This window comes from Etheostoma spectabile, unplaced genomic scaffold (genome assembly GCF_008692095.1).
Source record: "Etheostoma spectabile isolate EspeVRDwgs_2016 unplaced genomic scaffold, UIUC_Espe_1.0 scaffold00003242, whole genome shotgun sequence".
Lineage (NCBI taxonomy): Eukaryota > Metazoa > Chordata > Actinopteri > Perciformes > Percidae > Etheostoma > Etheostoma spectabile.
Genome location: NW_022603012.1, coordinates 2442 through 28772, shown reverse-complemented (window position 1 = coordinate 28772; position 26331 = coordinate 2442). Strand labels below are relative to the sequence as shown.

General features: G+C 42.2%; 1 protein-coding gene across 6 annotated transcripts in view; it reads left to right on the top strand.

Moving 5' to 3' along the window:
- The window catches only part of abca2 (ATP-binding cassette, sub-family A (ABC1), member 2), a gene marked incomplete at its 3' end in the record, with an annotated part of 152895 nt that extends 126908 nt beyond the window's left edge, over positions 1-25987 (top strand). For all 6 annotated transcript variants that reach the window (XM_032507550.1, XM_032507551.1, XM_032507552.1 and 3 more), the window contains 11 exon segments: positions 380-593; positions 8563-8668; positions 8752-8863; positions 9373-9433; positions 12850-13024; positions 13132-13247; positions 18353-18500; positions 18742-18865; positions 24389-24521; positions 25521-25641; positions 25809-25987. In XM_032507550.1, the coding sequence (XP_032363441.1) occupies positions 380-593; positions 8563-8668; positions 8752-8863; positions 9373-9433; positions 12850-13024; positions 13132-13247; positions 18353-18500; positions 18742-18865; positions 24389-24521; positions 25521-25641; positions 25809-25987 (1489 nt within the window).
- Positions 25988-26331: the final 344 nt, after the last annotated feature.

The window sequence follows — 26331 nt, the reverse complement described above, 5'->3', positions numbered from 1 at the left end:
GGGAGAGCGTCCACAGTCTGTGGTGTCCTCAGGTGGTCAGGGAGAGCATCCACAGTCTGTGGTGTCCTCAGGTGGTCAGGGAGAGCATTCCACAGTCTGGGAGCAGCTGAGCAGAAAGCACGATCTCCCATTGTACGCAACTTTGTCCTGGGAGGTTTCAGGAGATACGCTGAGGCAGATCGGAGGGTACGTGTTGAGGCCTGTGGGGTGAGGAGTTCCTTGAGGTAGTGGGGGTGTCACCATGGATGCACTGGTGGGAGACCTTGTGCTCAATTCTGAGTGTACTGACTAGTAGCTTACTGGTATACTTTTTGGAACTGAGACATAATTAATGAAATTCTGACAAAGTTAATGAAAACCTCTTCTATGTTTTGCATAGAGCCTGTAACGTCTTCTCCAACCCTCCCTCGGTCAATCCATGAGCCGGTGCGCTGTACCTGCTCCATGCAGGGGACAGGCTTCTCCTGCCCCAGTGGGGTGGGAGGACGGACCCCACTCATGAAGGTGGTGACAGGTGACATCGTGGTGGACATCACAGGCAGAAATGTTTCTGAGTACCTGCTTTTCACATCAGACAGGCTGCGCCTGCACAGGTAGGAGCTGCGGGAGCATTTCATAGTTTTTTTTATTCCGTGTCATACTATAAATAGAGATGGCCATGGACATGTATTTACAGTTGATTTTATTCTGTTTTCTTGACAGATTTCCAGTGTATAAATCTAATATTACGAAATGAAAATTTTGCAATTAAAAGGTCATCCTCAATTAATGCAGTCAAACAGAAATGCATTTTTCTCAAAACAGGCTCTGCTTGTAATTGAAAACTTACATTTTAGTTGTTTAATATGTTGTATTACGGTAATGATGAGGTACAGTTTGATTTTACACTACAGAAAATACTACATTTATACCAGACACAGTATAACACAAAGTTTGTATTTGAGTGTCAATACTGAGTACCCACCCTGCATCTTTCAGCTGTGAAAACACTGCACTTAATTTAATTCAATTTCAATTAGATTTTTATTGTGTCAGATCATGACAGGCGTTATCTCAGAACGTGTTTTAGATAGAGTAGGTCTAGTCCACACTCTCACAGAGACCAAACAATTCCACCAACAGCAAGTGCTGGTTGGGGGCCATCTGCTGCAACCGGTTGTGGAAAGAGAGATAAATGCACAGCAAATACTAACTATAATAATTTTAGAAAAAGCTGCAAGTGTTGGACGGGCCCTCGCTCCTCTTCGCACATCGAGGTTAGCGTGGCACTCAGTACTACAAATCTTCACCAATGAAATAGGAACTCCGTGCTGAGTTCAATGATACCTCACACAAGACTCTATGCCATACAATTCATTAGCTGTGTAAGGGGGCATGGCCAAAGAATAGGGGTCGGCTAGTCCTATGGCAGTCATCCCCGACACCAGTCACTCCCGACAATCCAGGGAGCTCGTGAAAGCGGGACTCAAAGTGTAAGGAGGGGAGGCAAATGTCAGGAAATATCGAGAGGTTTGAGCCACAATGTCTGTGGTACATTGCCATTGGAAATATCCCTTTAACATTGATTGAGTTAAAGGGTTAAAACTGGTCTGCTTTGATTATAGCAGCAACTAATAGCCAATCTTCGCCAAATTTGGTACAAAGTTTCATGTTGATAGCCATTACTACGGCAGAGATATTGCAAATGCAAATGTCTATTTGCATGCATTGAGTTATTGGCCAAAACACATAAACGTTGACTATGGCGCCTCCTAATGGCTGGTCTTTGCCAGATTCAGTATAGGATTGCAGTGCAATGTTGAACAATAGTCTTTTGTTGATAGCATTTAATTTGGCTGAGATATGATAAAGTTTGGGTTTTGTAGCTAGCTAGGTAAATTTGTTTGATCTTAAAATGCTCATACTTTATCCTAGCAAATTTTTTATAATAACTTGTGGTCAGGTCTATCTGGAGATGTGAAGTACCAAAATTTACTTCTTAGCGGAAATGGGCGTGGCCTATATCATCAGATTAAGACTAATTCAAAGAATATGTGGATCTAAGGATTTGTAACATGTGGGAGTTAAAGGCAAAAACGCAGTATAGCATCACCTAGTGTACCTAGGTACTGCAGTTGCCTGCCAAACGGAAGGTTGGTGGCTCAATCCCTGACTCGGTGTCCGGTGTTCGTGGGCAAGACACTGAACCCTGAGTTGCCCCCATGGCTGCGCATTGGAGTGTATGTGAGTGTGTGTTTATCTGATGAGCAGGTGGCACCTTGTACTGCAGTTTTGACCACAATGTCTGTAAATGGTGAATGGCTATAACTTAACTTTTTAATAACTTTTTGTCAAGTTGGTCCTGAAATGATATTTACCAAGTTTCATGCAGATTGGTTGGACGGGCTTGGAGGAATTTATCAAGGTAGGGTGATAAAGTGTGATTTTTTTGCGTATAAAAGGAAATGGGCGTGGCCTATATTGGGAGATTTATCTGAATCCAGGGAATACAAGGATATATGGTTTTTGAATGTGTGATGTACGGTTTTGGAGTTATAGGGCCAAACACATTTTTTTCTGCTATGCCACCTATGGGCCACCTGTGGAAGTCAATTGTTGCGCCTGAGGTCCTTGCGCAGTTTTGGACCAGTCCAGTAACTGTGGGGATGCAAACGTCAGGAAATATCTAGAGGTGTGAGTACAGTATCTTGCGGTACGTTGCCCTTGTAAATATCCCATTAACATTTAGTGAGTACAAGGGCCGAAACTGTTCTACGTTGGCTACAGAGCCCCTTAATGGCCTATCTTTGCCAAATCTTATCCAGATCCTCAGAGTGGCATGCCGAATAAGCATCACAAGTTTGTTGTTGATAGCATTTACTGTGGCAGAGATATTGCAATCGCAAATTTCCCATTTTAAATGAATTGAGTTATTGGCCAAAACAAATTAACGTTGATTAAAGTGCCCCCTAATGGCCAACCTTTGCCGTATTTTTTACAGTATTGTAGTCGGACCATGAGCAAGAATCTAAAGTCTTTTTGTAGTGGCAATCTGTCCACTGATAATGCCACTTGTTCTGGTTGGAGTCTTTCCCTTGGTAAATCTGACATCTTTTGGTCACCCAGCTTTCCCCTATAGCGTCTGCAAATAACACAGGAAGAGAGAATCTTTTCTTTCAAGTTTGTAAATCTGACTACTTTTCTTAACTCCAGATGTTCCACTTTTCAATGCAGCTATTTCATCGTTAAACTTCTCCATTTGGCAGTAGGGATGAGCGAGTACAGCATTATCTGTATCTGTATCTGTATCTGTTTACCACATGAATTATCTGTATCCGGATCCGTACTCTGAGTGGGCGGGGCCTAAACCGAAAGTGGCCAGATTTAACCCGGAAGTGTGTCGGGTTCTCTTGAAATGTGCGGGGCTTTAACCGGTATGTTATTTAAGCATGCAATTGATATGAGTTGATCAGAAATTGTTATATTTATTGCTGATTAGAAAACTATTTACATGACAGCATCAAGCTTCAGATCAATGGTGTTGTCATGGTAACAAACTATATAGGCCTACAGTATATAACAAGTTTTGCAACAATAAATACAGCAATGTGGTTGCAATTATTAAGTGAAATGTAATGTACAAGAGTTTTCATACTCAATAATATAACTTTATTTTTTTAACTTTTAATTTTACTATTATCAGTGTGATCAATTTTTTTTTTATTGGTTCTTTTTTATTTTCCCACCAGGTATGTGTGAGTGTCCGTGCCTGTGAGTGAGTAAGATATTTGTATGTATATATAGAGAGAGAGAGAGAGAGAGAAACAAAGAGAGAGAGAGAGAGAAACAAAGAGAGAGAGAGAAACAAAGAGATAGAGAGAGAGATAGAAAAACAAAGAGAGGGGGGGGGGGCGGGGGGTTGGAATGTGTTTGTGTGTGTATCTTAATTTTTAATATTATTTATTTTTACTGCAACTGCCTTTTATTTTTTTTATAAAACACAGCAAGAAAGTTTCAGACACTGAAACAAACTGGTTAGAGCCAGCAGGCAATTTAAAAAAAATTAAAATAAAAAAAACTCCGACGGCAGAGATGCAACCCGAGTCCCATTCTACCAAGCACTATGTCTGAACCAACCCCACGCTACCAGAAGTCTCCTGGTTACTAGGTACTAGTTCAAACTGAAATATAAAATAAACCTGAAGCTTGAAGAAACCCTAAATGTTAACAGAAAAATCCCCGCGGACCAGAAGGGGAGAGAGCTGTTCACTTCTCCCTGTCCCGTGTGCGAGTGAGCGGAGCGGCACTCAGCAACAGAAGGAGTCTGTCTGTGTAGGGAGGGGCGCTGGGACTAGCCAATCACAGAATAGTGTAGGGGAGGGGCGCTGGGACTAGCCTATCACAGAATAGTGTAAGGGAGAGGCGTTGTGACTGGCACTGTGACTAGCCTATCACAGAACGGAGACACAGTCAATGGAGAATTTCATTGAATCCGAGTACAGATATTGACTCGCATTACTCGGATAATACTTGTACTCGGCAAAAGTGCTTTATCCGTACCGGATACTCGTTTCAGCCGAGTACTCGGCTCATCCCTATTTGGCAGTACTGAATAATGGCCCTTTCAGCGGTGTCAATGTCTTCCAATGTCAAAGTCTGACCACCCAATGTGGCTTTGAAGCTGCACTGCAGCACTGCCGCCTCCTATAAGTGAATGATTAAACTGATGATTTGAACATTGTGGAACCAATTCCATAACAGAGTGTCTGAGTGAATATTTACGTTTAGAACTTTTCAGATAAGAATTTATTCCATCTGAGTGAGCCCTAGAGCTCTGCACATCAGAACCTCTGTACACATTAACCTTTGCAGTTTGAACAGCAATTTGACATTGCAAGTCCAGCAATTCCTTTTTCTGTCGGATGTGCGTCCAGCTCATTTTTTTCTTTAAGGGCAGCTGCCTTAGCCATGAGAGCAACCCTTTCCACCTCTGCTTTTAGGCATGCAGAGGAAGTTAAAGCCCTTGAAGACCTATGACTGTACTGGCCAGTTGATGAGCCTTTTTTGAAACCAACATTAGAAACACTGTCCCCTGGACCAATACCATCAGTGACCACAGTTGTGACTGGTGCAAGTTTAAGAACAGTTTTGTTTAGTGCAGCGTCATCGTCATCATCATCATCATCATAATTACTCCCTTTGTCAAGCAACCACGTTTCCATGTTTTGTATTATTTCTTTATTTCTGTGCATTTGGGTTTCAAACCATTCATTTTGTTTTGACATAGGTAGCCATTGTTTCAATAAATTATGCAACTGTTCAGTTTACACACAAAGTTTCAAACACATTTCATACTTTGTTTGCACCTCAGACACATTTCCCTTTGAAAGCATCAATTGCTTAACTTCCTTTGTTAGTTTATATAGTTTCTTTATTCCGGAATTCCTTTCCTTTTGATTGGATATTATTTGTAATTCCAGTGCTTTGGCCGTTAGTTTGACCGATCTTTTACCACGTTCATTTTCCGTTTCACTTTGATTCACAGCTGCAGACAAGTCACTCATTTTGATATCGATTTAGCAGAACTGCTGAAAGCATTATTAAGAATTGTAGCAGGATGTACCTGTATCCCTTTTATGAGAAGGCCAATCTCTTCCACACAGCTTGTAACAATTCTAATTTTGTCCTACCGTGATTCTTCTGCGGTGCTTTGCGCAGGCTGTATTGCAGTCCAAGTGAGTGGAATCAGCTGATGCGGAATGAGTGAAGCGCGGCGCTGTCCTTCCTCTTGAAAATTCAGTTGTTCCGTCTTATGAAGCTAGTTTTTCAACAAAATGTGGTGACAATCTGTCCACTGATACTGCCACTGGGTGAAATCTGAAGCCCTTTCCAACTCTTGCTGGTGCAAATAATGAGGTCTGCAGTTGTCGTATCGTTAATCCTTTATTGTACAAAAAGTTTAGATAAAAGCACATACAATAAGAATGACTTGAGTGATTAAAAGCCGAGAACGACGAGATCTTAAAACATTACTCTCACACAGCTGAGGTTGAAAAACTGTGTGGCTTCCCGGATCCAGATTTCCCTTCCACCTCACCTGTGATTTCCTTAATAATCCCCAATTAGCACCAAGACACAGGTGTGCAGGTGACGTGACAACAAACCACTCACGCAGACCTACTGCACACACACACACTACCCACATAACAAACGTAAATAGCCAAATTGGCCATTACACTTTTGTTAATAACATTTCATTTGGCCGAGATATGTGTTTGGTAGCTAGCTAGGAAAATTTGCTTGGTTGTCAAATGCGCATACTTTAACGTAGCAAAAAAATTTTGATATCTTTTTGTCAGGGCCATCTGTAGATGCTACGTACCAGGTTTCGTGTAGATCGTTTGCACTGCCTAGGAGGAGTTCAGAAAGGTTGGTTTTGCGCATTGTGCGTTATTGCAAAAAAACTTATTAGCAGAAACTGGCGTGGCCTGCATCATCAGATTCAGCTTGATCAAGTGAACATGTGTATGTACGGGTTTTTAATGTGTGATGTGTGTTAAAGGCAAAAACACATAACGCCACTGGTAACACTTTATAACAACCATCATTAATAGATGGTAAATTGATAGTTCATTAATCTTTAGTTAATTGTCATTTAACTGTCAGCAAACTGTCATTTACTGTTAACAAGCAATTCAATTATAATTAATAAAATATTAGTATTTCTGTAAATTTACAGTTTTATGGATAAACACATTATATCCCTCATATACAATATCAGATATTAGGTAATGATTAAACATTTTTGTAAACCTTTAAGAAACCATTTAAAAAAAATCTATAAACATTTCTTAGATGGACCAGATATTCCTAACGCTTTGTTAAGGGTTACTAGTTGGTTTGTAAACCGTCTAAAAACAGTCATAGTCATAGTTTGGTTAGTAAGTGCCTGGTAACTCTGTGTGTGTGTGTGTGTGTGTGTGTGTGTGTGTGTGTGTGTGTGTGTGTGTGTGTGTGTGTGTGTGTGTGTGTATGTGTAAACATATCATTTTTATACATCATTTTTTATATGTTGCAACTTTATAAATATCATCCTGACACTGTTTATGGACAGTTTAAAAACCAACTAATAACCACAGACAAAGTATTAACTATATAAATAATGTTTATAGATAGTTTACAAAGTATTTCTTAAGTATTTAACAAGGTCATTATAGTCATCTGTTGCAACTTTATAATAACCATCCAGACACTGTTTATAGACAGTTTATAAACCAACTAGTAACCCTTAACAAAGTGTTAGGGATATCTGGTCCATCTATCTATGTAATGTTTATAAATGTTTTAAAAATGGTTTCTTAAAGGTTTACAATTTTTTTTTAATCATTACCCAATACCTAAGATAGTATATGAGGAATATATATGTGTGTAACAATAAACTGTTATTTTTTAGCACTATTGATAATTAGTTAACATTATTAATTATATTTAAAATGTTTAACAGTCAAATTACTGTTTACTAACAGTTAAATGACAATTAACTAAAGAAAATTAACTATCAATTCACCATCTATTAATGATGGTTATAATGAAGTGTTATCGCCGTTCATGAGATATAAACTTGTTGGTGTTTTCATAGTTTCGTGCAGATCAGTCACACGGTCTAGGAGGAGTTAGGCAAAGTAGGTAGATAAATTGCGACTTTTCACGCATAAAAGTCTAGGTGGAAATAGTTGGGGCCTATGTCAGGCGATTCAGTTGGATCTAGGGAACACAAGGATACATGTTCTTTTGAATATGCACTATACGGTTTGGGAGTTGTAGGGCCAAACATGTTTTTTTTGGCTAGAGCGCCACCTTGTGGTAGAAATGGGTTAATTGTTGTTCCTGAAGTCCTTGTGGAGTTTTGGACCAGTCTTGAAAATGGTACGCCCCCACCAGTTACGGTTTAGGCGGTTGCCGGAGAAGAAAAATAGCAAAAAAAATTAATTCTTACAGCCTGGGGTTGGACACCTATTAACAAAAATGAAAATTAAAAAAACAAAAAATTAATAACTATGACTAATGATAATAATAGCAGTAGCAGTGGCTGTCGAGCAGGACCATGGCAAGGTGAGAAAGCATAAAGATTATGGGAAATGAATGCATATATATGGAGAGGGAGAAAGAGGAGGAAAAAGGAGCTCAGTGTGTAAAAGGAAGTCCCTTGGCAGTCTTAACCTGTAGCAGCATAAGTAACGGCTTGTCTAAGGCAACCCTGATCCTGCTTACAAAGGCTTGGTAGATGAATCTGACGTCCATAAAGAGAAGCAGAGTTGAGAAGGGGTGCTGTGTCTGTGTGAGACAGGCCTCATTTTTTAAATGTTTTCTGCAGGTGTAGAAAAGCAGTCCTAAAAGAAAGTTTGTTTCATGTGCATTGAAGTCTGAGATTCCTTACAGTGGTGCTGAAACCCAAGACAATGCCAGGATGCTCATAATAGCGCATATTTCCCCAAATGTTGGACTGTTCCTTTAACTCGGTTCTATAACTACATTTTGACCATTTTGTTTCACTATTTTGTACCCTGACTTTGTTTTTAACAGATATGGTGGTTTAACAGTGGGGAACATCCAGAAATCAATCCCACCATCCTTTGGGAGAAAAATACCTACAATGGTTCGCAAGATTGCAGTTCGTAGATCAGCTCAGGTGAGACTGGCTCTCTGAACATACAAAAGAAGTGCACAAATACAGTATTAACAACCACTGACAGAGCAACCGCTTGTGTCTAGGTTCTGTACAACAACAAAGGTTACCACAGCATGCCGACTTATCTGAATGTCCTCAACAATGCCATCCTGCGTGCCAACCTGCCTGCATCCAAGGGCAACCCCGCTGCCTATGGTAATTACATAAGAGTACATTTAAATTTGAAGATATGAACGTGTCTCCCCGGTTCATGCCAATTACTTGACAATGTTGTTTAAAAAAGTTGTAGTATTTGTGGTGGCAGTAGCTCAGTCCATAGGGAGTTGGGTTGGGAACCGGATTCAAGTCACTGGTTCAAGTCCCCGTGTGGACCTAAAAGTAGGGAGTGTGGTTTGTTGGGGAGGCAATGCACCGTACCCCCCCAACCGCTCAGCTCAGGGCGCTGGTTCAGCTGGCAGCCCACTCACTCTGACATCTCTCCATTAGTGCATGTATAGATCCTGAGCATGTGTGTGTGTGTGTAGTTCAGGACTGTGTGTGATTACTAACAAAGTGTGGACACAGAGTGTAAATTGTAATTTCCCCATTGGGGATCAATAAACAGATTAAAATTTAAAAAAAAAATAGTATTGGACTAGCTCCTGCCTTTGGTTATTGTCATCTACAGAAACTACGTTGTTGTGTTATGTGTATGTGTTTTGCAGGTTTCACAGTGACAAACCACCCAATGAATCGAACCAGTGCCAGCCTCTCTTTGGACTACCTGTAAGTTGCTAGATATTTGTCTCACATAGCCAAACATTACTTCACAGCCAGGTGCCAACCATGTGTGACGTCACCCATTGGTTTGTGGAGATTTGCTATGAGTTGTCGAGTATGCCGTTACAGACGCTGCCATCCTGGTTGTGGATGTGACAATTTTAGACGAGAGGGAGGAGTGAGGGAGGAGCCCTTACACTCTACATTACGTTACACACTTTCACTGGCAATACCATCATAACCACGCCCTAAAACACCCCCTGTTTTATATTTTAATTCTACAGTATGTTGCAGAAAACTTAAAACCAGCAATTGAGACCATAAACTCATTATGAAAATGTTTATTGAGGTAATAAATCAAGTGAGAAGTGGGTCACTTTCTTGTAGGCTCTACAGAAACCAACCTCCTTTTGCAATTGCACATGTCGGCCCTCTGCTAGAGGTTCAGATAGAATTCAGGTTTCCGCTATTGCAGCACTTCACCGAACCGGATGGGTTGTCCATTAATATTTACAGTCAATTTTTACAGCACAGCGGAGTAGCTAACGTTAGAGCATGCGGAGCACTGTACCAAACTGATGGCACAATTTTATTGGCTTAGAATTTTGTATGTGACCGCTTGAAACACAACAACCATGCTGTCCTCGCCAGCCAAAGGACAGACACACGTTCTAGGCTTAGAAATACAGTAGTGACCGCTGAAAACACAACAATCACTCCGTCCTCTCCACTCGCCAAACAGACACTGTCCCCCGGCTTAGAATTATGCTAGACATAACACAACCTTTCCGTCCTCTCCACCCAACTGAATACACTTTATTGTCTTAGAATTATGGCAAAAATCGTTAAACACACTGCAAACTCACAGCCCGAATTACAGACCCCCTCTCTTGGCTTAAAATAACTCACCATTGTTAGAAACATGCTATTTTTTTCAGGTCGGGTAGAATCTATTTTTGTTGATCCTGTTTGTTGGCTGCTTTCATGGCTGTACTAACGTTACAGCTGTATTGCGCTGGGTTTACGTTTTTACAGGTAGATTTGGCAACCCGGCCTGGCTGTCAAACTGGGCAGTTTATAACAACACACGGGCCAAAACAATGGAATTTCAAAAGGAGAAAATGCTGGCATTAGCATTGTTGTCAGAAAATATAGTATTTCAACTTAGCATGAGTCCTAAATATTTAATGACGCAATGGGGTCATTTTTGGATTTATTACAGTAAATATATTACATATTGGACCTTTAAAAGGCGTTATTACAACTTAAAGCTTATTTTGTAAATGTGATAATCGCTACTATAAAAATAACCAATATCTTAGATCTGGGAACACACAGACATCACAAAAAAAATCTGACGTGTTTCTTGTGATTACAGTCCCTGACAAAAGTCTTGAAATGAAATGAAATGAAATGAAATGGGGCGGCTGTGGCTCAGTGGGAAATGGGGCGGCTGTGGCTCAGTGGTAGAGCGGTTGTCTGTCAATCCCTGGTCCTGTAGTCCCATGTTGAAGTGTCCTTGGGCAAGACACTGAACCCCGAGTTGTCCCCGGTGCTGCGCATCGGAGTGTGAATGTGTATGAATGTTTATCTGATGAGCAGGTGGCACCTTGTACGGCAGCCTCGGCCACAGTGTATGAATGTGTGTGAATGGTGAATGTATCCTGTAGATGTAAAAGCGCTTTGAGTAGTCGTAAAGACTAGAAAAGCGCTATATAAATACAGCACATTTACATTTGAAATAAATTAGTTTCACTAAAAAAAGATTTATTATTTTATTATTTAAACAAGACAGAAAGGTCAAATTTTGGCATGACAAAAGTTTTGTTGCCTATACATAAATTGAACAAATTTACTACAAATACTAAAATATGTCAGCAAATTAAATAGTGGTGCTGTGAGATTCAAATGTAATATCTTGTATGACTTCCATGAGCTTGAAGGACTGCATCCATGCGGTTTGGCAAGGATTCATATTGATGAAGTCATCAGCAATAGCTAGGAAAGCAGTCTTGCATGCCTCCCAGAGTTCATCAATATTCTTTGGTTTGGTCTTCCATGCTTCCTCTTTCATCCTACCCCACACGTGCTCAATGATGTTCATGTCTGGTGACTGGGCCGGACAATCCTGGAGCATCTTGATCTTCTTTGCCTTGAGGAACTTTGAAGTGGAGATGGAAGTATGCGATGGAGCACCATCCTGCTGGAGAATTTGGCCTCTTTTATGGTTGGGAATATAAGAGGTAGCTAAGACTTCTTGGTATTTGAGACTATTGATGTTGCCTTCCACCCTGCAGATCTCTTGCACACCCCATACTGGATGTAACCCCAGACCATGATTTTTCCGCCACCAAACTTCACTGTTTTCTGGGTGAATCGTGGATCCATGCCGGCTTCAGTAGGTCTCCTGCAATATTTGCGGCAACTGTGGTGTAATTCAACAGAAGATTCATCTGAAAAATCCACTTTCTTCCACTTCTCCAGCGTCCATCCTTTTAGCAGGCTGTGGGCCTTGGCAAATGCCACACGGTTTTTCAATTGTCTTTTGTTTAGTGCTGGCTTCTGGGCACTGATTCGACCATGGAGGCCATTTCAAGACAGAATCCGACAAACCGTTGTGGTTGACACAGGGACTTCAGGGGACCAGGTCTGGTGGAGCTCTGCTGCAGTGGAAAATGGGCTGGCCTTGGATTTTTCGAGCCAACAAACGGTCCTCTCGAGCAGTTGTCTTGCGGGGTCTGCCTGACCTGGGCTTGTCAAAAACATCTCCAGTGTCTTCAAATGTTTTTTAATCCTCTGTACTTGACGCTGAGACACATTGAAGGTGTCTGCCACATCAGCAGTGGATCTGGTCTTCAGCCTCTTGATAATCAAAACTTCAGTCTCAGGGTGAATCTTAGGTATGTTTGCAGATGTCTAGTTGCAGTTGATGTGAAGGTCTAGTGTACTGGGGTTGTTTTTATACACACCTGAGACCTAATTGATCCATTGTTTTTCACAGGTGAAGCTCATATGACAAGGCGACAACACTTATGTTTTTGCAAAAATTGACTCAATGGGCTTTACCAAGCTGTGAATATTAGAATACTTTTTGACAGTTTCTTTTTGCACTGAAACATTATTACAAAAGCTGTTGGGATTAAAATGAGCCATTTCTTGTAAATAAATCTTGATTAGAAATATATTTCAGTGGCACTTCAGGTCAATTTGTACACAAGCGACAAGACTTTTGTCAGGGACTGTAGATAGTTTTCCGGGTCGTTGGACTATGATCTATGATTACCTCTTTTGGTGTCATAAAGGTTTTTCCAAGTTAACTTTTAGCCCTGAATTCAGAATTATATACTCATTCTGGAAAGATTCATCCCCCCCCACCCCTCCCCTCCCCTCATTCTTTCTCTCTCTCCCCCCTGTATCTCCAGGCTCCAGGGAACAGACGTGGTGATTGCCATCTTCATTATTGTAGCTATGTCCTTCGTGCCAGCAAGCTTTGTGGTTTTCTTGGTTGCAGAGAAATCAACGAAGGCCAAACACCTACAGTTTGTCAGCGGATGTGACCCTATCATCTACTGGTTGTCAAATTACATATGGGACATGGTGAGGAGGATACACTATGTGTGACTGGATAAAGGGCTGGGGATGTAAAGGTGAAATAATGCAATGTTCTGAACATGTTCTTTTCTCTCATCATCATTTTTCTGCAGCTGAACTACCTGGTACCTGCCACATGCTGTGTTATCATTCTGTTTGTGTTTGACCTGCCGGCCTACACCTCCCCAACTAACTTCCCTGCTGTCCTCTCACTCTTTCTTCTCTACGGGTGAGACATCTGACTCTACACACACACACACACACACACACACTTTGGTTAAGTGTTCTCACTGCAGATTTTACGTAAAGGGTCAGTTCACCAAAATTCCTTATTCCATATACTGTACGTATATGAAGAAAGAATTGAGTCAAGCTGGTCAAAGAAGGACCTGGGGATAAACACAGGTAAGGCCTAAAAAGGTACAAAAATGTTGGTAGAATGGCCATTTGGATTAAGTTAATCTGTCTGACAAAAGCCATGGGCAGAGGTGACCGCTATGTTAGCGTTTGTTTAATCTGATTTAACAGACTGACAAAGTTCCCTTTGGAAAGATTCTCATTGTAACTAAAATGCACAAGTATGAGAGCTTGTTGTTTTTCAATTTTAGATGGCAGGTTGTTAAGAACCACGGCTTGAATTGTGTTTGACAACTGGGAATTAGTCCAGACTGAGGCTATAAGATGAGAGTATAGTAACTTGACCCATAAAATAGTTTGTTCCAAAACCAAATTTGTCAAGGACCGCCCAAAGATAGACCTACTAAACGCAATCAAATGCTTTTTCTGCATCAATTGAAACAAGACACTCAGGGACACCTCAGAAGCAGAGTAGGAGGTGCATTCGGTTTGATCTTTACCTTTTTTGGCAATCAGAGTGAGAGAGCCTTGTCTATATGATTCAGATAGAACAGAACACATCTGGGGGAAAGGAGGACAGAAAAAGTCCGGAAAGCCTTCAGGGCCCGAAAATTTGCCTGATTGCACTGAAGAAATGGCTGAAGCTGTTTCTGCCCGTGATATAGGTTCTTATAATCTTTCCTTAAAATCGAATGAAAGTTTAGGAATATTGAGACTGCTCAGAAAGTCAAGCAGTACCTCACAGCATATTTCAGTTTAGATTTTGAAGTATAAAGCTGTGAATAAAAATCTCTAATAGCATCATTAATTTGCTAGTGATCTGAAATGTTCTGGCCATCAAGTGTGCAGATTTTTCTGTCTTGCTTTGGCAGCTTTAAGTTGATTCGAAAGTAATTTGTCAGTTTTATCTCAATATGTATGCGGCTTTATTTTTTTCAAAGTATGCATTCAATTGAGTGAGTAGTGAGAAGGTCGAATTTGGTTTTGAATTCTACTTGTCTTTTATTAAGAGTTGGATTTTGGGTTTGCACATATTTCTTGTCCATCTCTCTAATTTGATGAGCTAGATCTAAATGCTCTTTATTGAATTGCCGCTTTATTTTAGGAGTGTAAGATAAAATCTGCCCCCTGGGGTAAGCCTTACGGGCATCCCGTACGATCAAGCTAGATGTTTCAGGGGATATATTAGTAGAAAGAAAAATGGCTATCTCTCCTTTGATAAATACACTTATCATCCAAAAGCACAGTTGAATTGCCACTGCCTACTCTTTTGAGGGAGATCTGGAAGGAACAAGGCCAGAGAAATATGGACTGGTCAGAAATTACAATACTATGATAGTCACAGGAATGCACCAGGGGTACAAGTTGGTTATCAAGAAAGAAATAGTCAACTCTAGTATACATATGATAGACATGTATGCTGAGGAAAATGAGAATTCTTAATCTTGTGGGTGTAAAGAGCACCACACATCACATCCACCATGATTGGCAAGAAAGGCTTGAATAAAACAAGATGATATACTTACTGCACTGGGGTTAGTAGAGGATCTGTCTAAAAGAGGATCTACAATTGAAATTACCGCCAAGTATAATAGAGTAAAAATAACCGCTCGAAAATTCCTATAATAACGTATATGATAACCTTGGTTTTCTAAGTAAAGAGACTATTTCTCCAGGGCAAGTCCCTTGGATAGTATTCCAATCAATGTTAATTAGTGAACCCATGCACACCTGGGCTTTTTATTCCCAGGCATGGGCCACGTAGCGGTGTGTCTTAAAGTAACATCCACATCCACTGACCCAGTGGGTCAGTCCCCGTACAAATGGAATATGTAACTGTATGGAGAGAAGCCAGGATACCTTTTAACTGAACATTCTGCTCACTATGATTTTTGGTGATATAAACAGTAGTTTTGGCTCCAAGTTAAAGAAACTGCCATGCAACCACTAGATAAGATAAGATAATACTTTATTCATCCCACAGCAGGGAAATTCCTTTGTTACAGTAGCATTCTCAACAATAACAGCAAAAAAACAAACAAACAAACAAGTAAACACAAGAAAAACAGGCAAACAGTAGACTATGAGAAGAAGGTAGACTGAAGTAAAGTGGCGTCAAATAAAGGTTTTGGAAAGTAAAATGCGGTTGCCATAGTACAAAAAAAAACAATATTGCAGTGTAAGTAAGTGACTTTAAAATTAAATTGAATATGTAATTAAAGTAATAAGCAAAAGTAAGTAACCATAATATAAGTTATATTCACATGTGACCAAAAAATAATATTGAAAAAGTAAGTACTTGTAATCGAAAAATATAAATACAGATAAAGATATACAGAGAGTGTGTGGATTAAATGAAAAACAGTAACAGAAACTACAACATTATCAGGTAGTGCAGGTGTTGTAGAGTCTGACAGCGGCTGGGGTGAATGACCTGCGGTACCTCTCCTTCTTACACCGTGGGTATATCAATCTGCTGCTGCAGGAGCTGCTCAGGGACCCCACAGTGTTGTGTCCAACAGACCACAGCATAAAGGATGGCAGAGGCCACTACAGAGTCATAAAAAGTCCTGAGGAGAGTCCTGCACACTCCAAAGAACCTGAGTCTCCTCAGCAGATGGAGGCGACTCTGGCGCTTCTTGTATAGAGCATGGGTGTTATCAGTCCAGTTCAGTTTATTGTTCAGGTGAACACCCAGGAATTTGTAGCTCTCCACTACCTCAATGTCCAATCCCTGGATGCTCACCGGTGAGAAAGGGGATGTTTTCCTCCTGAAGTCGACGATCATCTCCTTTGTCTTGCTGGTGTTAAGCTGAAGCTGGTTGATCTCACACCAGCTGACAAAGTCCCTGATGACCGTCCTGTATTCCAGGTCGTTCCCCTCAGAAACACAACCAGCAACGGCTGTGTCATCGGAGAACTTCTGGATGTGGCAGTGGGTGGTGTTGTGTGTGTAGTCTGAGGTATAGAGGGTGAAAAGGAAGGGGGAGAGCACCGTACCCTGAGGGGCACCTGTGCTGCAGTGCACAACGTCAGACAAACAGTGATGGAGCCTCACATACTGTGGTCTGTTGGTGAGGTAGTCCGTAGTCCTTGCATCCAGGTGTTGGTCCACTCCGGCACTCTCCATCTTCACTTTGAGCAGCGAAGGCTGGATGGTGTTGAAAGCACTGGAGAAGTCAAAAAACATGACTCTCACAGTGCTCCCGCTGTTCTCCAGGTGGAGCATCAATCTGTGCAGCAGGTAGATTACTGCGTCGTCCACTCGAATCCCAGGCTGGTAAGCAAACTGCAGGGGGTCCAGCTGTGTACCCACCAGGGGTCGAAGGTGACGATGATGATCCTCTCCATGGTCTTCATCAGGTGAGAGGTCAAGGCAACAGGCCTGAAGTGGTTTGGCTCTTTGAGGCGCGGCGACTTCGGTACCGGAACCATACAGGAGGTCTTCCACAGAGCTGGGACCTCCTCTAGGCTCAGGCTCAGGTTGAATAAGTGCCTGAACACACCACAGAACTGGTCAGCACAGTCCCTGAGGAGACTTGGGCTGATGCCGTCCGGGATCATTGTGATCCGAGCGGCCGAGGGGGGGAGGGGGGATGAGGTGTATGCGTCTTTGATGTTAGCATACAGTAAATCCAAAGTTGTGACGCCTCTGGTGTGGCAATTAACATACTGGGTGAAGGTGGGGAGAGCAGAGGACAGGGAAGCATGATTGAAGTCCCCAGAGATGAAGAGGAGGGAATGGGGGTGCTGGTTTTGAAGTCGAGACACGACAGTTTGAATCTGATCTGTAGCTGCAGCAGCGACCGCCGAGGGGGGGTGTACATGGTCACAGCGATAACCTGTGAGAACTCCCTCGGGAGGTAATATGGCCGCATGCTAACAGCTAACAGCTCCAAGTCTCTGGTACAGAGTTGCTCCTTCACACTGATGTGTCCCGGGTGGCACCACCTATCGTTCACAAACACAGCAATCCCCCCTCCCTTCTTCTTACCGCTCTCCGTTGCTTTCCTGTCCGCTCGCAAAAGTTTGAAACCATCCAAGGTGTCGTGTGTGTCGGGAGAAAGTTCACACAGCCACGTCTCGGTGAAACACACAAGGCTGCATTCCCGGTACTCTGTCTGCAGTCGGGTCAGTGCTGTCAGCTCTTCCATCTTGTTGGTGAGAGATCTAATGTTCCCCATGATGACAGACGGTAAACATGGTTTATACCGTCTTTTCCGCTCCCTGCGCTTCACACCCGCTCTGCTCCTTCTTCTCCTCCTCCGTAACTCCTTCGAAATCTCCTGCTGCTCCGCACAGAGAAGGGGTGTGTGGCGCAGGGCTAACAGCTGATCCCGGGTGTAGAACAATGGGGCCGTCAATGAGTGGGGTGCTTTGTTGGATGAGTTTCCCATAGCCGTACCAAAAAGTTCCGAAAACAGCAAGAGACAAGCTACGAATGTAACAATATGAACATCGATAGCTGCCCACTTGCCTAAGATGTTGATGTGACAACGAAAAAATAGCAAAGAAGAACAAAAACACCGTTAAAACACTAAAAAAGATGTTGAAGAATGCAGAGCTACTGTAAAGAGCTGCCACTCACGCGGCGCCATTTTGGTGCTTGGACGGATAATATTTAAGACATATCTCTTTATGTTTCTCTACGAGAAAATTGGGAAAGAAACTCATCTGCAGACCACACTCGCCACTAATTAATGAACTCCCTGCATATGCAATCTAGAAAAACAGTAGCAGTGCTGGCTGTGGCTTTTGATACAGTCACTATCACTAATGTGGAATTCAAAATTACCTGTATAGAATGATGTTTCAAAGACCTCTGACTACTTAAATGTAAATGTAATTATTGCATAATGTTTTTGATGTAACCTGAAAAACATTATTGAGTCTTCTGCAGTTTCTTTTTGTCTCTCATGTCCTGAAGCTTTGGACTTCCTCAGTGATTTTGCTCAGGAACAGTGCTCTTCCTTCCAGGTGGTCCATCACTCCCATCATGTACCCAGCATCCTTCTGGTTTGAAGTGCCCAGTACAGCCTACGTGTTCCTCATAGTCATCAACCTCTTCATAGGCATCACTGCAACTGTTGCTACTTTCCTACTCCAGCTCTTTGAACATGATAAGGTCAGTTTGACTCTTATTAAACCTATTTTGGGGATTTAAAAAGGAATAAAGATTAGAGATTTGATGGATCAGTCAGAATCATCATCTCTGCCACGTATTTAAAAAATATATATATCTAAACATAAAGCCTACTAAATAGATTTAGAACATTGTGCAATAGACCTGTTTGCTTTTTTTCTGCATGAGTATCAGTTGTGGCCTTTGGACATTTTTTGGATGTCACTATTTTCATCTCCTCCAGGATCTGAAAAAAGTCAACAGTTACCTGAAGTCCTGTTTCCTTATCTTCCCCAACTACAACCTGGGCCATGGCCTGATGGAGATGGCCTACAATGAGTACATCAACGAATACTACGCTAAAATAGGTACACTCATCTCTAAGCTATGGATCCATGAGGATATAGTCCCATGTTGACAAACATTACAGTATGTAGAAGAGGTTCGCTACTTCTATTCCTAATTTCTTGAGGTTCTCTCACCAATCTTGATTTGAAATGTAATGGTGTAGACAAGTCTACAATTAAAGAATGCACTTTTAAATAAGTGATGCAAAATAATTATATGTGTTTGGTAAACAAGTCATTAAAAGAACATCATTTATGTGCTATTTGTCAAGTGCAAACTAGATGACTTTAGAGTTTTGTCAAGTTTTGTTTTTCAGTGAATTTCGTCACTGAAAAACAAAAAAACATTGTGTGTCATTAAATTTCACATTTAGCTGCCTTTAATGAAGGATTGTATCCTCAGATTTCCATTATAGAAGAAAAATACAATATCACCTGTGCTACATCTACTTATATACAGATATATTCAATTCAATTCAATTCAATTTTATTTATAGTATCAATTCATAACAAGAGTTATCTCAAGACACTTTACAGATAGACCACACTCCAGAATTTACAAGGACCCAACAGTTCTAGTTTCCTCCAGAGCAAGCAACAGCGCGACAGTGGCGAGGAAAAACTTCCTTTTAGGCAGAAACCTCGGTCAGACCCAGGCTCTTGGTAGGCGGTGTCTGACGGGCCGGTTGGGGTTAAATATTTTAATATAATATATTTTCATATTAAATGAAACCTTGTTATTAGCATTGTGTAATTTTATATACAGTATTTCTATAGTGTTATTGCCAACAAATCCCTTTAAAAAAACTAAACCACCAATGTGTTGGTCCCTTAATACTTCAATGCTCTGTCTGTAGCTGTCGGTCATTACATAATTAAATAATCAGCAGCACCTTTCCACCCTTAAAACAGCAAAAGAAGGATGACTCGACAAAGAGCACCGTCGTGGCCATGGTAACTGCTATACTTACCAAGTACAATCCATGGTTGCTGGTGGAATTCAACACAGAGTTCACCAAGCTCAAAGCAAATCTGGACGACATCCACAACACTATTTTGGATCACCAACAGTGTCTCTCGTCTTTGCTAATTCATTGTTGGTTTGGATCTTTTTTCAAGATTTGTTGACACAATTATTTCCAGCCTTATACTACTGATAAATAGAAAAACAGTTGAATCAGATAACGGAACATTTACACAAGAGTAAACCTGTTATGGGTGCAGGGAATGGTGGACCCAAATGCAGGAGAGCAGGTGGAAGTTTAAGTTTAAGAGCTTTATTCCACAACCAAAATCCAGAAAAAAACAGAAGGTGTCCAAAAATAGATGGTAAAAAACAAAGAAACAAGAGCAACTGGGACTGAGGGAAAAATCAGGGAACAGGCAGAGAAATACACATTGACACGGGGACATCCAACAAACAGACACAAAATAATCTGACAAAGGACAAGGGGAAGACAAAGACTGATTTAACAGGGTAATGCAATAACAAGAGGCAGGTGACACCAGGGCTGGGAAACAGGTGGAAGACATCAGGTAATCACAAAAGTGGGAAAACCCAGAAAGTAAAACTAAAGACAAGACAGCACAGAAAACCAGACTATCAAAATAAAACAGGAAACAGAACATTAAGAAACTCACAAGAGACCATAAGACAGAAAACTACAACTAGACAAGACAAGGGACCAACCAAGTACTAAAACATAACAAAACCAAAAATAACACAATCGCGAGGACAAAATACCAAACCATAACAATGTGTATATACAATACAGGAAAAAAAGATGGGCTCACCACCTGTGGGAGGAACCGCTGGGGTCGGGTGCGCTGCCATATGGGTGGCGGCGAAGGTCAGGGGCCTCGACGGACCAGACCCGGGCGGCAGAGGCTGGCTCTGGGGACGTGGAACGTCACCTCTCTGTGGGGGAAGGAGCCGGAACTTGTGCGGGAGGTGGAGCGTTACCAGTTAGATCTGGTGGGGCTTACCTCTACGCACAGTCTCGGTTCTGGAACCGTACTCCTGGATAGGGGTTGGACTCTGTCCTACTCCGGAGTTGCCCAGGGTGTGAGGCGCCGGGCGGGTGTGGGGATACTCACAAGCCCCCGGCTGAGCGCCGCTGCGTTGGAGTTTACCCCGGTGGACGAGAGGGTCGCCTCCCTACGCCTGCGGGTGATGGGGGGGAAAACTCTGACTGTTGTTTGTGCATATGCACCAAACAGGAGTTCAGAGTATTCGGCCTTCTTGGAGACCTTGAATGGAGTCCTGTATGGGGCTCCAGTAGGGGACTCCATAGTTCTGCTGGGGGACTTCAACGCACACGTGGGCAATGATGGAGATACTTGGAGAGGCGTGATTGGGAGGAACGGCCTCCCTGATCTGAATCAGAGTGGTTGTTTGTTGTTGGACTTCTGTGCTAGTCATGGATTGTCCATAACAAACACCATGTTTGAACATAGGGATGCTCATAAGTGTACGTGGTACCAGAGCACCCTAGGCCAAAGGTCAATGATCGATTTTATAATCGTTTCATCTGATCTGAGGCCGTATGTTTTGGACACTCGGGTGAAGAGAGGGGCAGAGCTGTCAACTGATCACCATCAATGTTCAAAGTTTCCATTGCTGAAGCTGCGGCGGGGAGCTGTGGTCTTAGGGTCTTAGGTGCTTCAAGGGGCGGTAACCCACGAACACCCTGGTGGACACCGGTGGTCAGGGAAGCCGTCCGACTGAAGAAGGAGTCCTTCCGGGATATGTTATCCCGGAGGACTCCGGACGCAGTTGCAAGGTACCGACGGGCCCGAAGGGCTGCAGCCTCTGCCGTGGCAGAGGCAAAGCAGCGGGTGTGGGAGAAGTTCGGAGAAGACATGGAGAAGGACTTTTGGTCGGCACCAAGGTGCTTCTGGAAAACCGTTCGCCACCTCAGGAGGGGGAAGCGGGGACTCATCCAAGCTGTATACAGTAAGGATGGGACGTTGTTGACCTCAACTGGGGAGGTAATAGAGCGGTGGAAGGAGCACTTTGAGGAACTCCTAAATCCAGCTGATGTCCTCTGTGGTGGAGGCAGAGATGGAGGATGATGGGGGATTATCGTCAATTTCCCTGGTGGAGGTCGCTGAGGTAGTCAAACAACTCCACAGCGGCAAAGCCCCAGGGATTGATGAGATCCGTCCAGAAATGCTGAAGGCTCTGGGTGTGGAGGGGCTGTCTTGGTTGACACGCCTCTTCAACATTGCGTGGAAGTCTGGGACAGTGCCGAAGGAGTGGCAGACTGGGGTGGTGGTTCCCCTCTTCAAAAAGGGGGACCAGAGGGTGTGTGCCAATTACAGGGGTATCACACTTCTCAGCCTCCCTGGTAAAGTCTACTCCAAGGTGCTGGAAAGGAGGGTTCGGCCGATAGTCGAACCTCTGATTGAAGAGGAACAATGCGGATTCCGTCCTGGTCGTGGAACAACGGACCAGATCTTTACTCTCGCAAGGATCCTGGAGGGAGCCTGGGAGTATGCCCAACCAGTCTACATGTGTTTTGTGGATCTGGAGAAGGCGTATGACCGGGTCCCCCGGGAGAAACTGTGGGAGGTGCTGCGGGAGTGTGGAGTGAGGGGGTCCCTTCTTAGGGCCATCCAATCTCTGTATGACCAAAGCGAGAGCTGTGTCCGGGTTCTCGGCAGTAAGTCGGACTCGTTCCAGGTGAGGGTTGGCCTCCGCCAGGGCTGCGCTTTGTCACCAATCCTGTTTATAATATTTATGGACAGGATATCGAGGCGTAGTCGGGGCGGGGAGGGGTTGCAGTTCGGTGGGCTTAGGATCTCATCGCTGCTTTTTGCAGATGATGTGGTCCTGATGGTGTCATCGGTCTGAGACCTTCAGCACTCTCTGGATTGGTTCGCAGCCGAGTGTGAAGCGGCTGGGATGAGGATCAGCACCTCTAAATCTGAGGCCATGGTTCTCAGCAGGAAACCGATGGAGTGCTTTCTTCGGGTAGGGAGTGAGTCCTTACCCCAAGTGAAGGAGTTTAAGTACCTTGGGGTCTTGTTCGCGAGTGAGGGGACTATGGAGCGTGAGATTGGTCGGAGAATCGGAGCAGCTGGTGCGGTATTACATTCTGTTTATCGCACCGTTGTGACGAAAAGAGAGCTGAGCCAGAAGGCAAAGCTCTCGATCTACGGGCAATTTTCGTTCCTACCCTCACCTATGGTCATGAAGGCTGGGTCATGACGAAAGAACGAGATCCAGTGTACAAGCGGCCGAAATGGGTTTCCTCAGGAGGGTGGCTGGCGTCTCCCTTAGAGATAGGGTGAGAAGCACAGTCATCCGAGAGGAGCTCGGAGTAGAGCCGCTGCTCCTTCGCGTCGAAAGGAGCCAGTTGAGGTGGTTCGGGCATCTGGTAAGGATGCCTCCTGGGCGCCTCCCTAGGGAGGTGTTCCAGGCACGTCCAGCTGGGAGGAGGCCCCGGGGAAGACCCAGGAGTAGGTGGAGAGATTATATCTCCAACCTGGCCTGGGAACGCCTCGGGATCCCCCAGTCGGAGCTGGTTGATGTGGCTCGGGAAAGGGAAGTTTGGGGCCCCCTACTGGAGCTGCTGCCCCCGCGACCCGACACCGGATAAGCGGTCGAAGATGGATGGATGGAAAAAAAGAATTTCCGAATTTTTACATAATTCACACAAAGAATTATTTACATTTTTACAAACTTAAGACCAGTGGTGGAATGTAATGAAGTACATTTACTTAAATACTGAAGTATTGTATTATTTAAGTACTGTACTTAAGTATAAATTCATGGTACATATACTCAAGCCTTTTCTTTTCATGCCACTTTCTACTGCCACTACTTTTCAGAGAGAAATATTGTAATTTTTACTCCTCTATATTGATATAACAGCTTTAGTTACTAGTTTTGCATTGAGTACTTTTTATTTAATACTTTAACTACATTTTCCTTATGATACGTTTATTTAAGTAACATTTTTTACAGTATAGTATTTGTACTTTTACTGAAATAAAGGAACTGTATACTTCTTCCACCTCTGTTTAAGACAAGTATACTTCTTCAACCGCTATAACACTATGCGCTGTGGTTTGGTGCTTTGCGTTGCAGTATCAGTCACGCATTGGATTAATTCTCATCACATGGCTATGCATCTCATTGTTAAAAAAAAACATAGAGCCCCATAAAGCTGAAATATATTTTATGCATTTTACAGCCTCTTGATAATGCAAATGGTTGATTTATTGCAAATTTTCGAAGATGACATGTACAATGCAAGTTTTTATCCACTAATGGTTTTTTAACTAACCCTTTTTTAAATAACGTCGGTTGGTTCTACTCAGACGTAATTCACGGACGGACGTAATTTGGAGAATTCGATTTTTTCAGCTCCTAAAAGATTGCCAAACAAAAAACACTTACCCTAATAAGTTTGAAAAACACAAATTGTTCGGGGATGGGAGGGTTAAAGTAGGCCGAAACAAAGTGTAATTCAATAACATTTTATTTTTGAGATTAAAGTACAGCAGATATAAGTTATTGTGAATTTGTGTTTTCAGGTCAGTTTGACAAGATGAAGTCTCCATTTGAGTGGGACATTGTGACCCGAGGACTAGTTGCCATGACAATAGAAGGCTTTGTTGGCTTTGTCATTACCATCCTGTGCCAGTACAACTTCCTTAGGAAACCTACGTGAGTGTTGTGTGTTTTGAGTGTGTGAGGCGAGGTGTCAGGTCACTCCCTCAGAATTAGAGTAACTAAAGTAAAAAATATTAAAAGTTAAAAAAAAAAAAAAAAAAGATGCAGTTCTGAAAATTATTCTGGATATGACCACTTATGTTTTTTCCAAGATAACAATGATCACATAGCGGATTTTTAACATGAATCATAACCTTATGACAAAAAACGAATCCCACTTACGGTTTTAATTGTGTTCTAATAGAGACTGATTGCATTCCCTAAATATATACTGTATGTTATCTCAAATGTTTGAAATTGAGATAAAGACAATATTTGGTAATAGATTTTGAAGTTTTAAGTTTTTATTTCAGAATTGTTTTGAAAACCCCAAATAAGTCATGGGTCAATTTGACTTGAGGGATACGAGAGGGTCCCCAAAGTGAAGACATTACAAGGGTTAAGACATTGTTTTCTAGTCAGAGTCTAAATACTCACTGGAACTGGATATTTTTTATTGGAATGAACATTGGTATATTAACCACAAACAGAGTGAAAACAACTGGCAATTGGTGGTTCTCCATAATTAAGAAAAGAAAAGTCTTCCTGGTAACATCTCTGACAAATGAGAGAACAGCTTGCTCACGCATGGCATTTGTTAACAACTTTTGGACCACTCTTTAATGTTGTTGTTTGAACACAAACTAACCAAGAAGTAAACACAACAATTGTATCCAATTATTCCCTGAATAGGAACAAAGCAAATGTACTTGTGGTCAAGAAATTACTCTGTTTTTACCTTTTTCTTTTGATAAAGTTGTAGGTAAAATACAGTTTAGATTTTAGACCTAATAATAAGCTTTATAAAAACAATAGCTCACACTTTCAGTGCCAGGCACTGTTGGATAATCTTTACAATGTTAGGTTATGTTTTAGGAAATGTAAGATGTCACTACATGTGGGTAAAAAGGAACACAAAGATATAACTGGAATAGGTTGTGTGCGTGTGTTTAGGAGGGTGCCAGTCAGCTGCCAGCCTATAGACGATGATGATGTAGACGTGGCTTGTGAAAGACGAAGAGTGTTGCAAGGAGACGCTGACAACGACATGCTGAAGATCGAGAACCTGACAAAGGTTTACACAGACAGCCCATCGACATTTAGAAAATACATGCAATGTGTCTAGCAATGGAAAGAGAGTAAATTAACCTGCCAGTTAAAACAACAATCATACATGTGAAATGTTAAGTTGTTTTTACTTACTTAACTGCTTGTATGGTTTGTATATTTGCATGTGTTTAGGTGTATAAATCCAGAAAGATGGGTCATATCCTGGCAGTGGACCGACTGTGTCTGGGTGTCCGGCCTGGTGAGTGTTTTGGACTGCTAGGAGTAAATGGAGCCGGAAAGACTACCACCTTCAAGATGCTAACTGGAGATGAGTGCACCACTGGAGGAGAGGCCTTCATCGATGCAAACAGGTCAGTGCCAGAGAATTAAGATAACTGTTATATAACTGTTGATAAATGTTCTTTATGTATTCTTTTATTATTTAGCAGCAAAGCAAGATTTGTGACTGTATCTTGCACAGGACAGGGCTGTTGCTCGGACCGTACCCATTTTTGAACTTGACCATCATTTTGATCTCAACTACACAACTGTGAAGTTTCTTGGTGGTTGCAATGCCATCACAGTGACAAATCTTGGCCACAGACATATAAACACCTGGTAATGATGACACACACACACACACAGATTCAAAAAAATACTGGAAAACAAATCACTATAGCGGCTGGTAATCATCGGTTAGAAAAAGCACACTTTA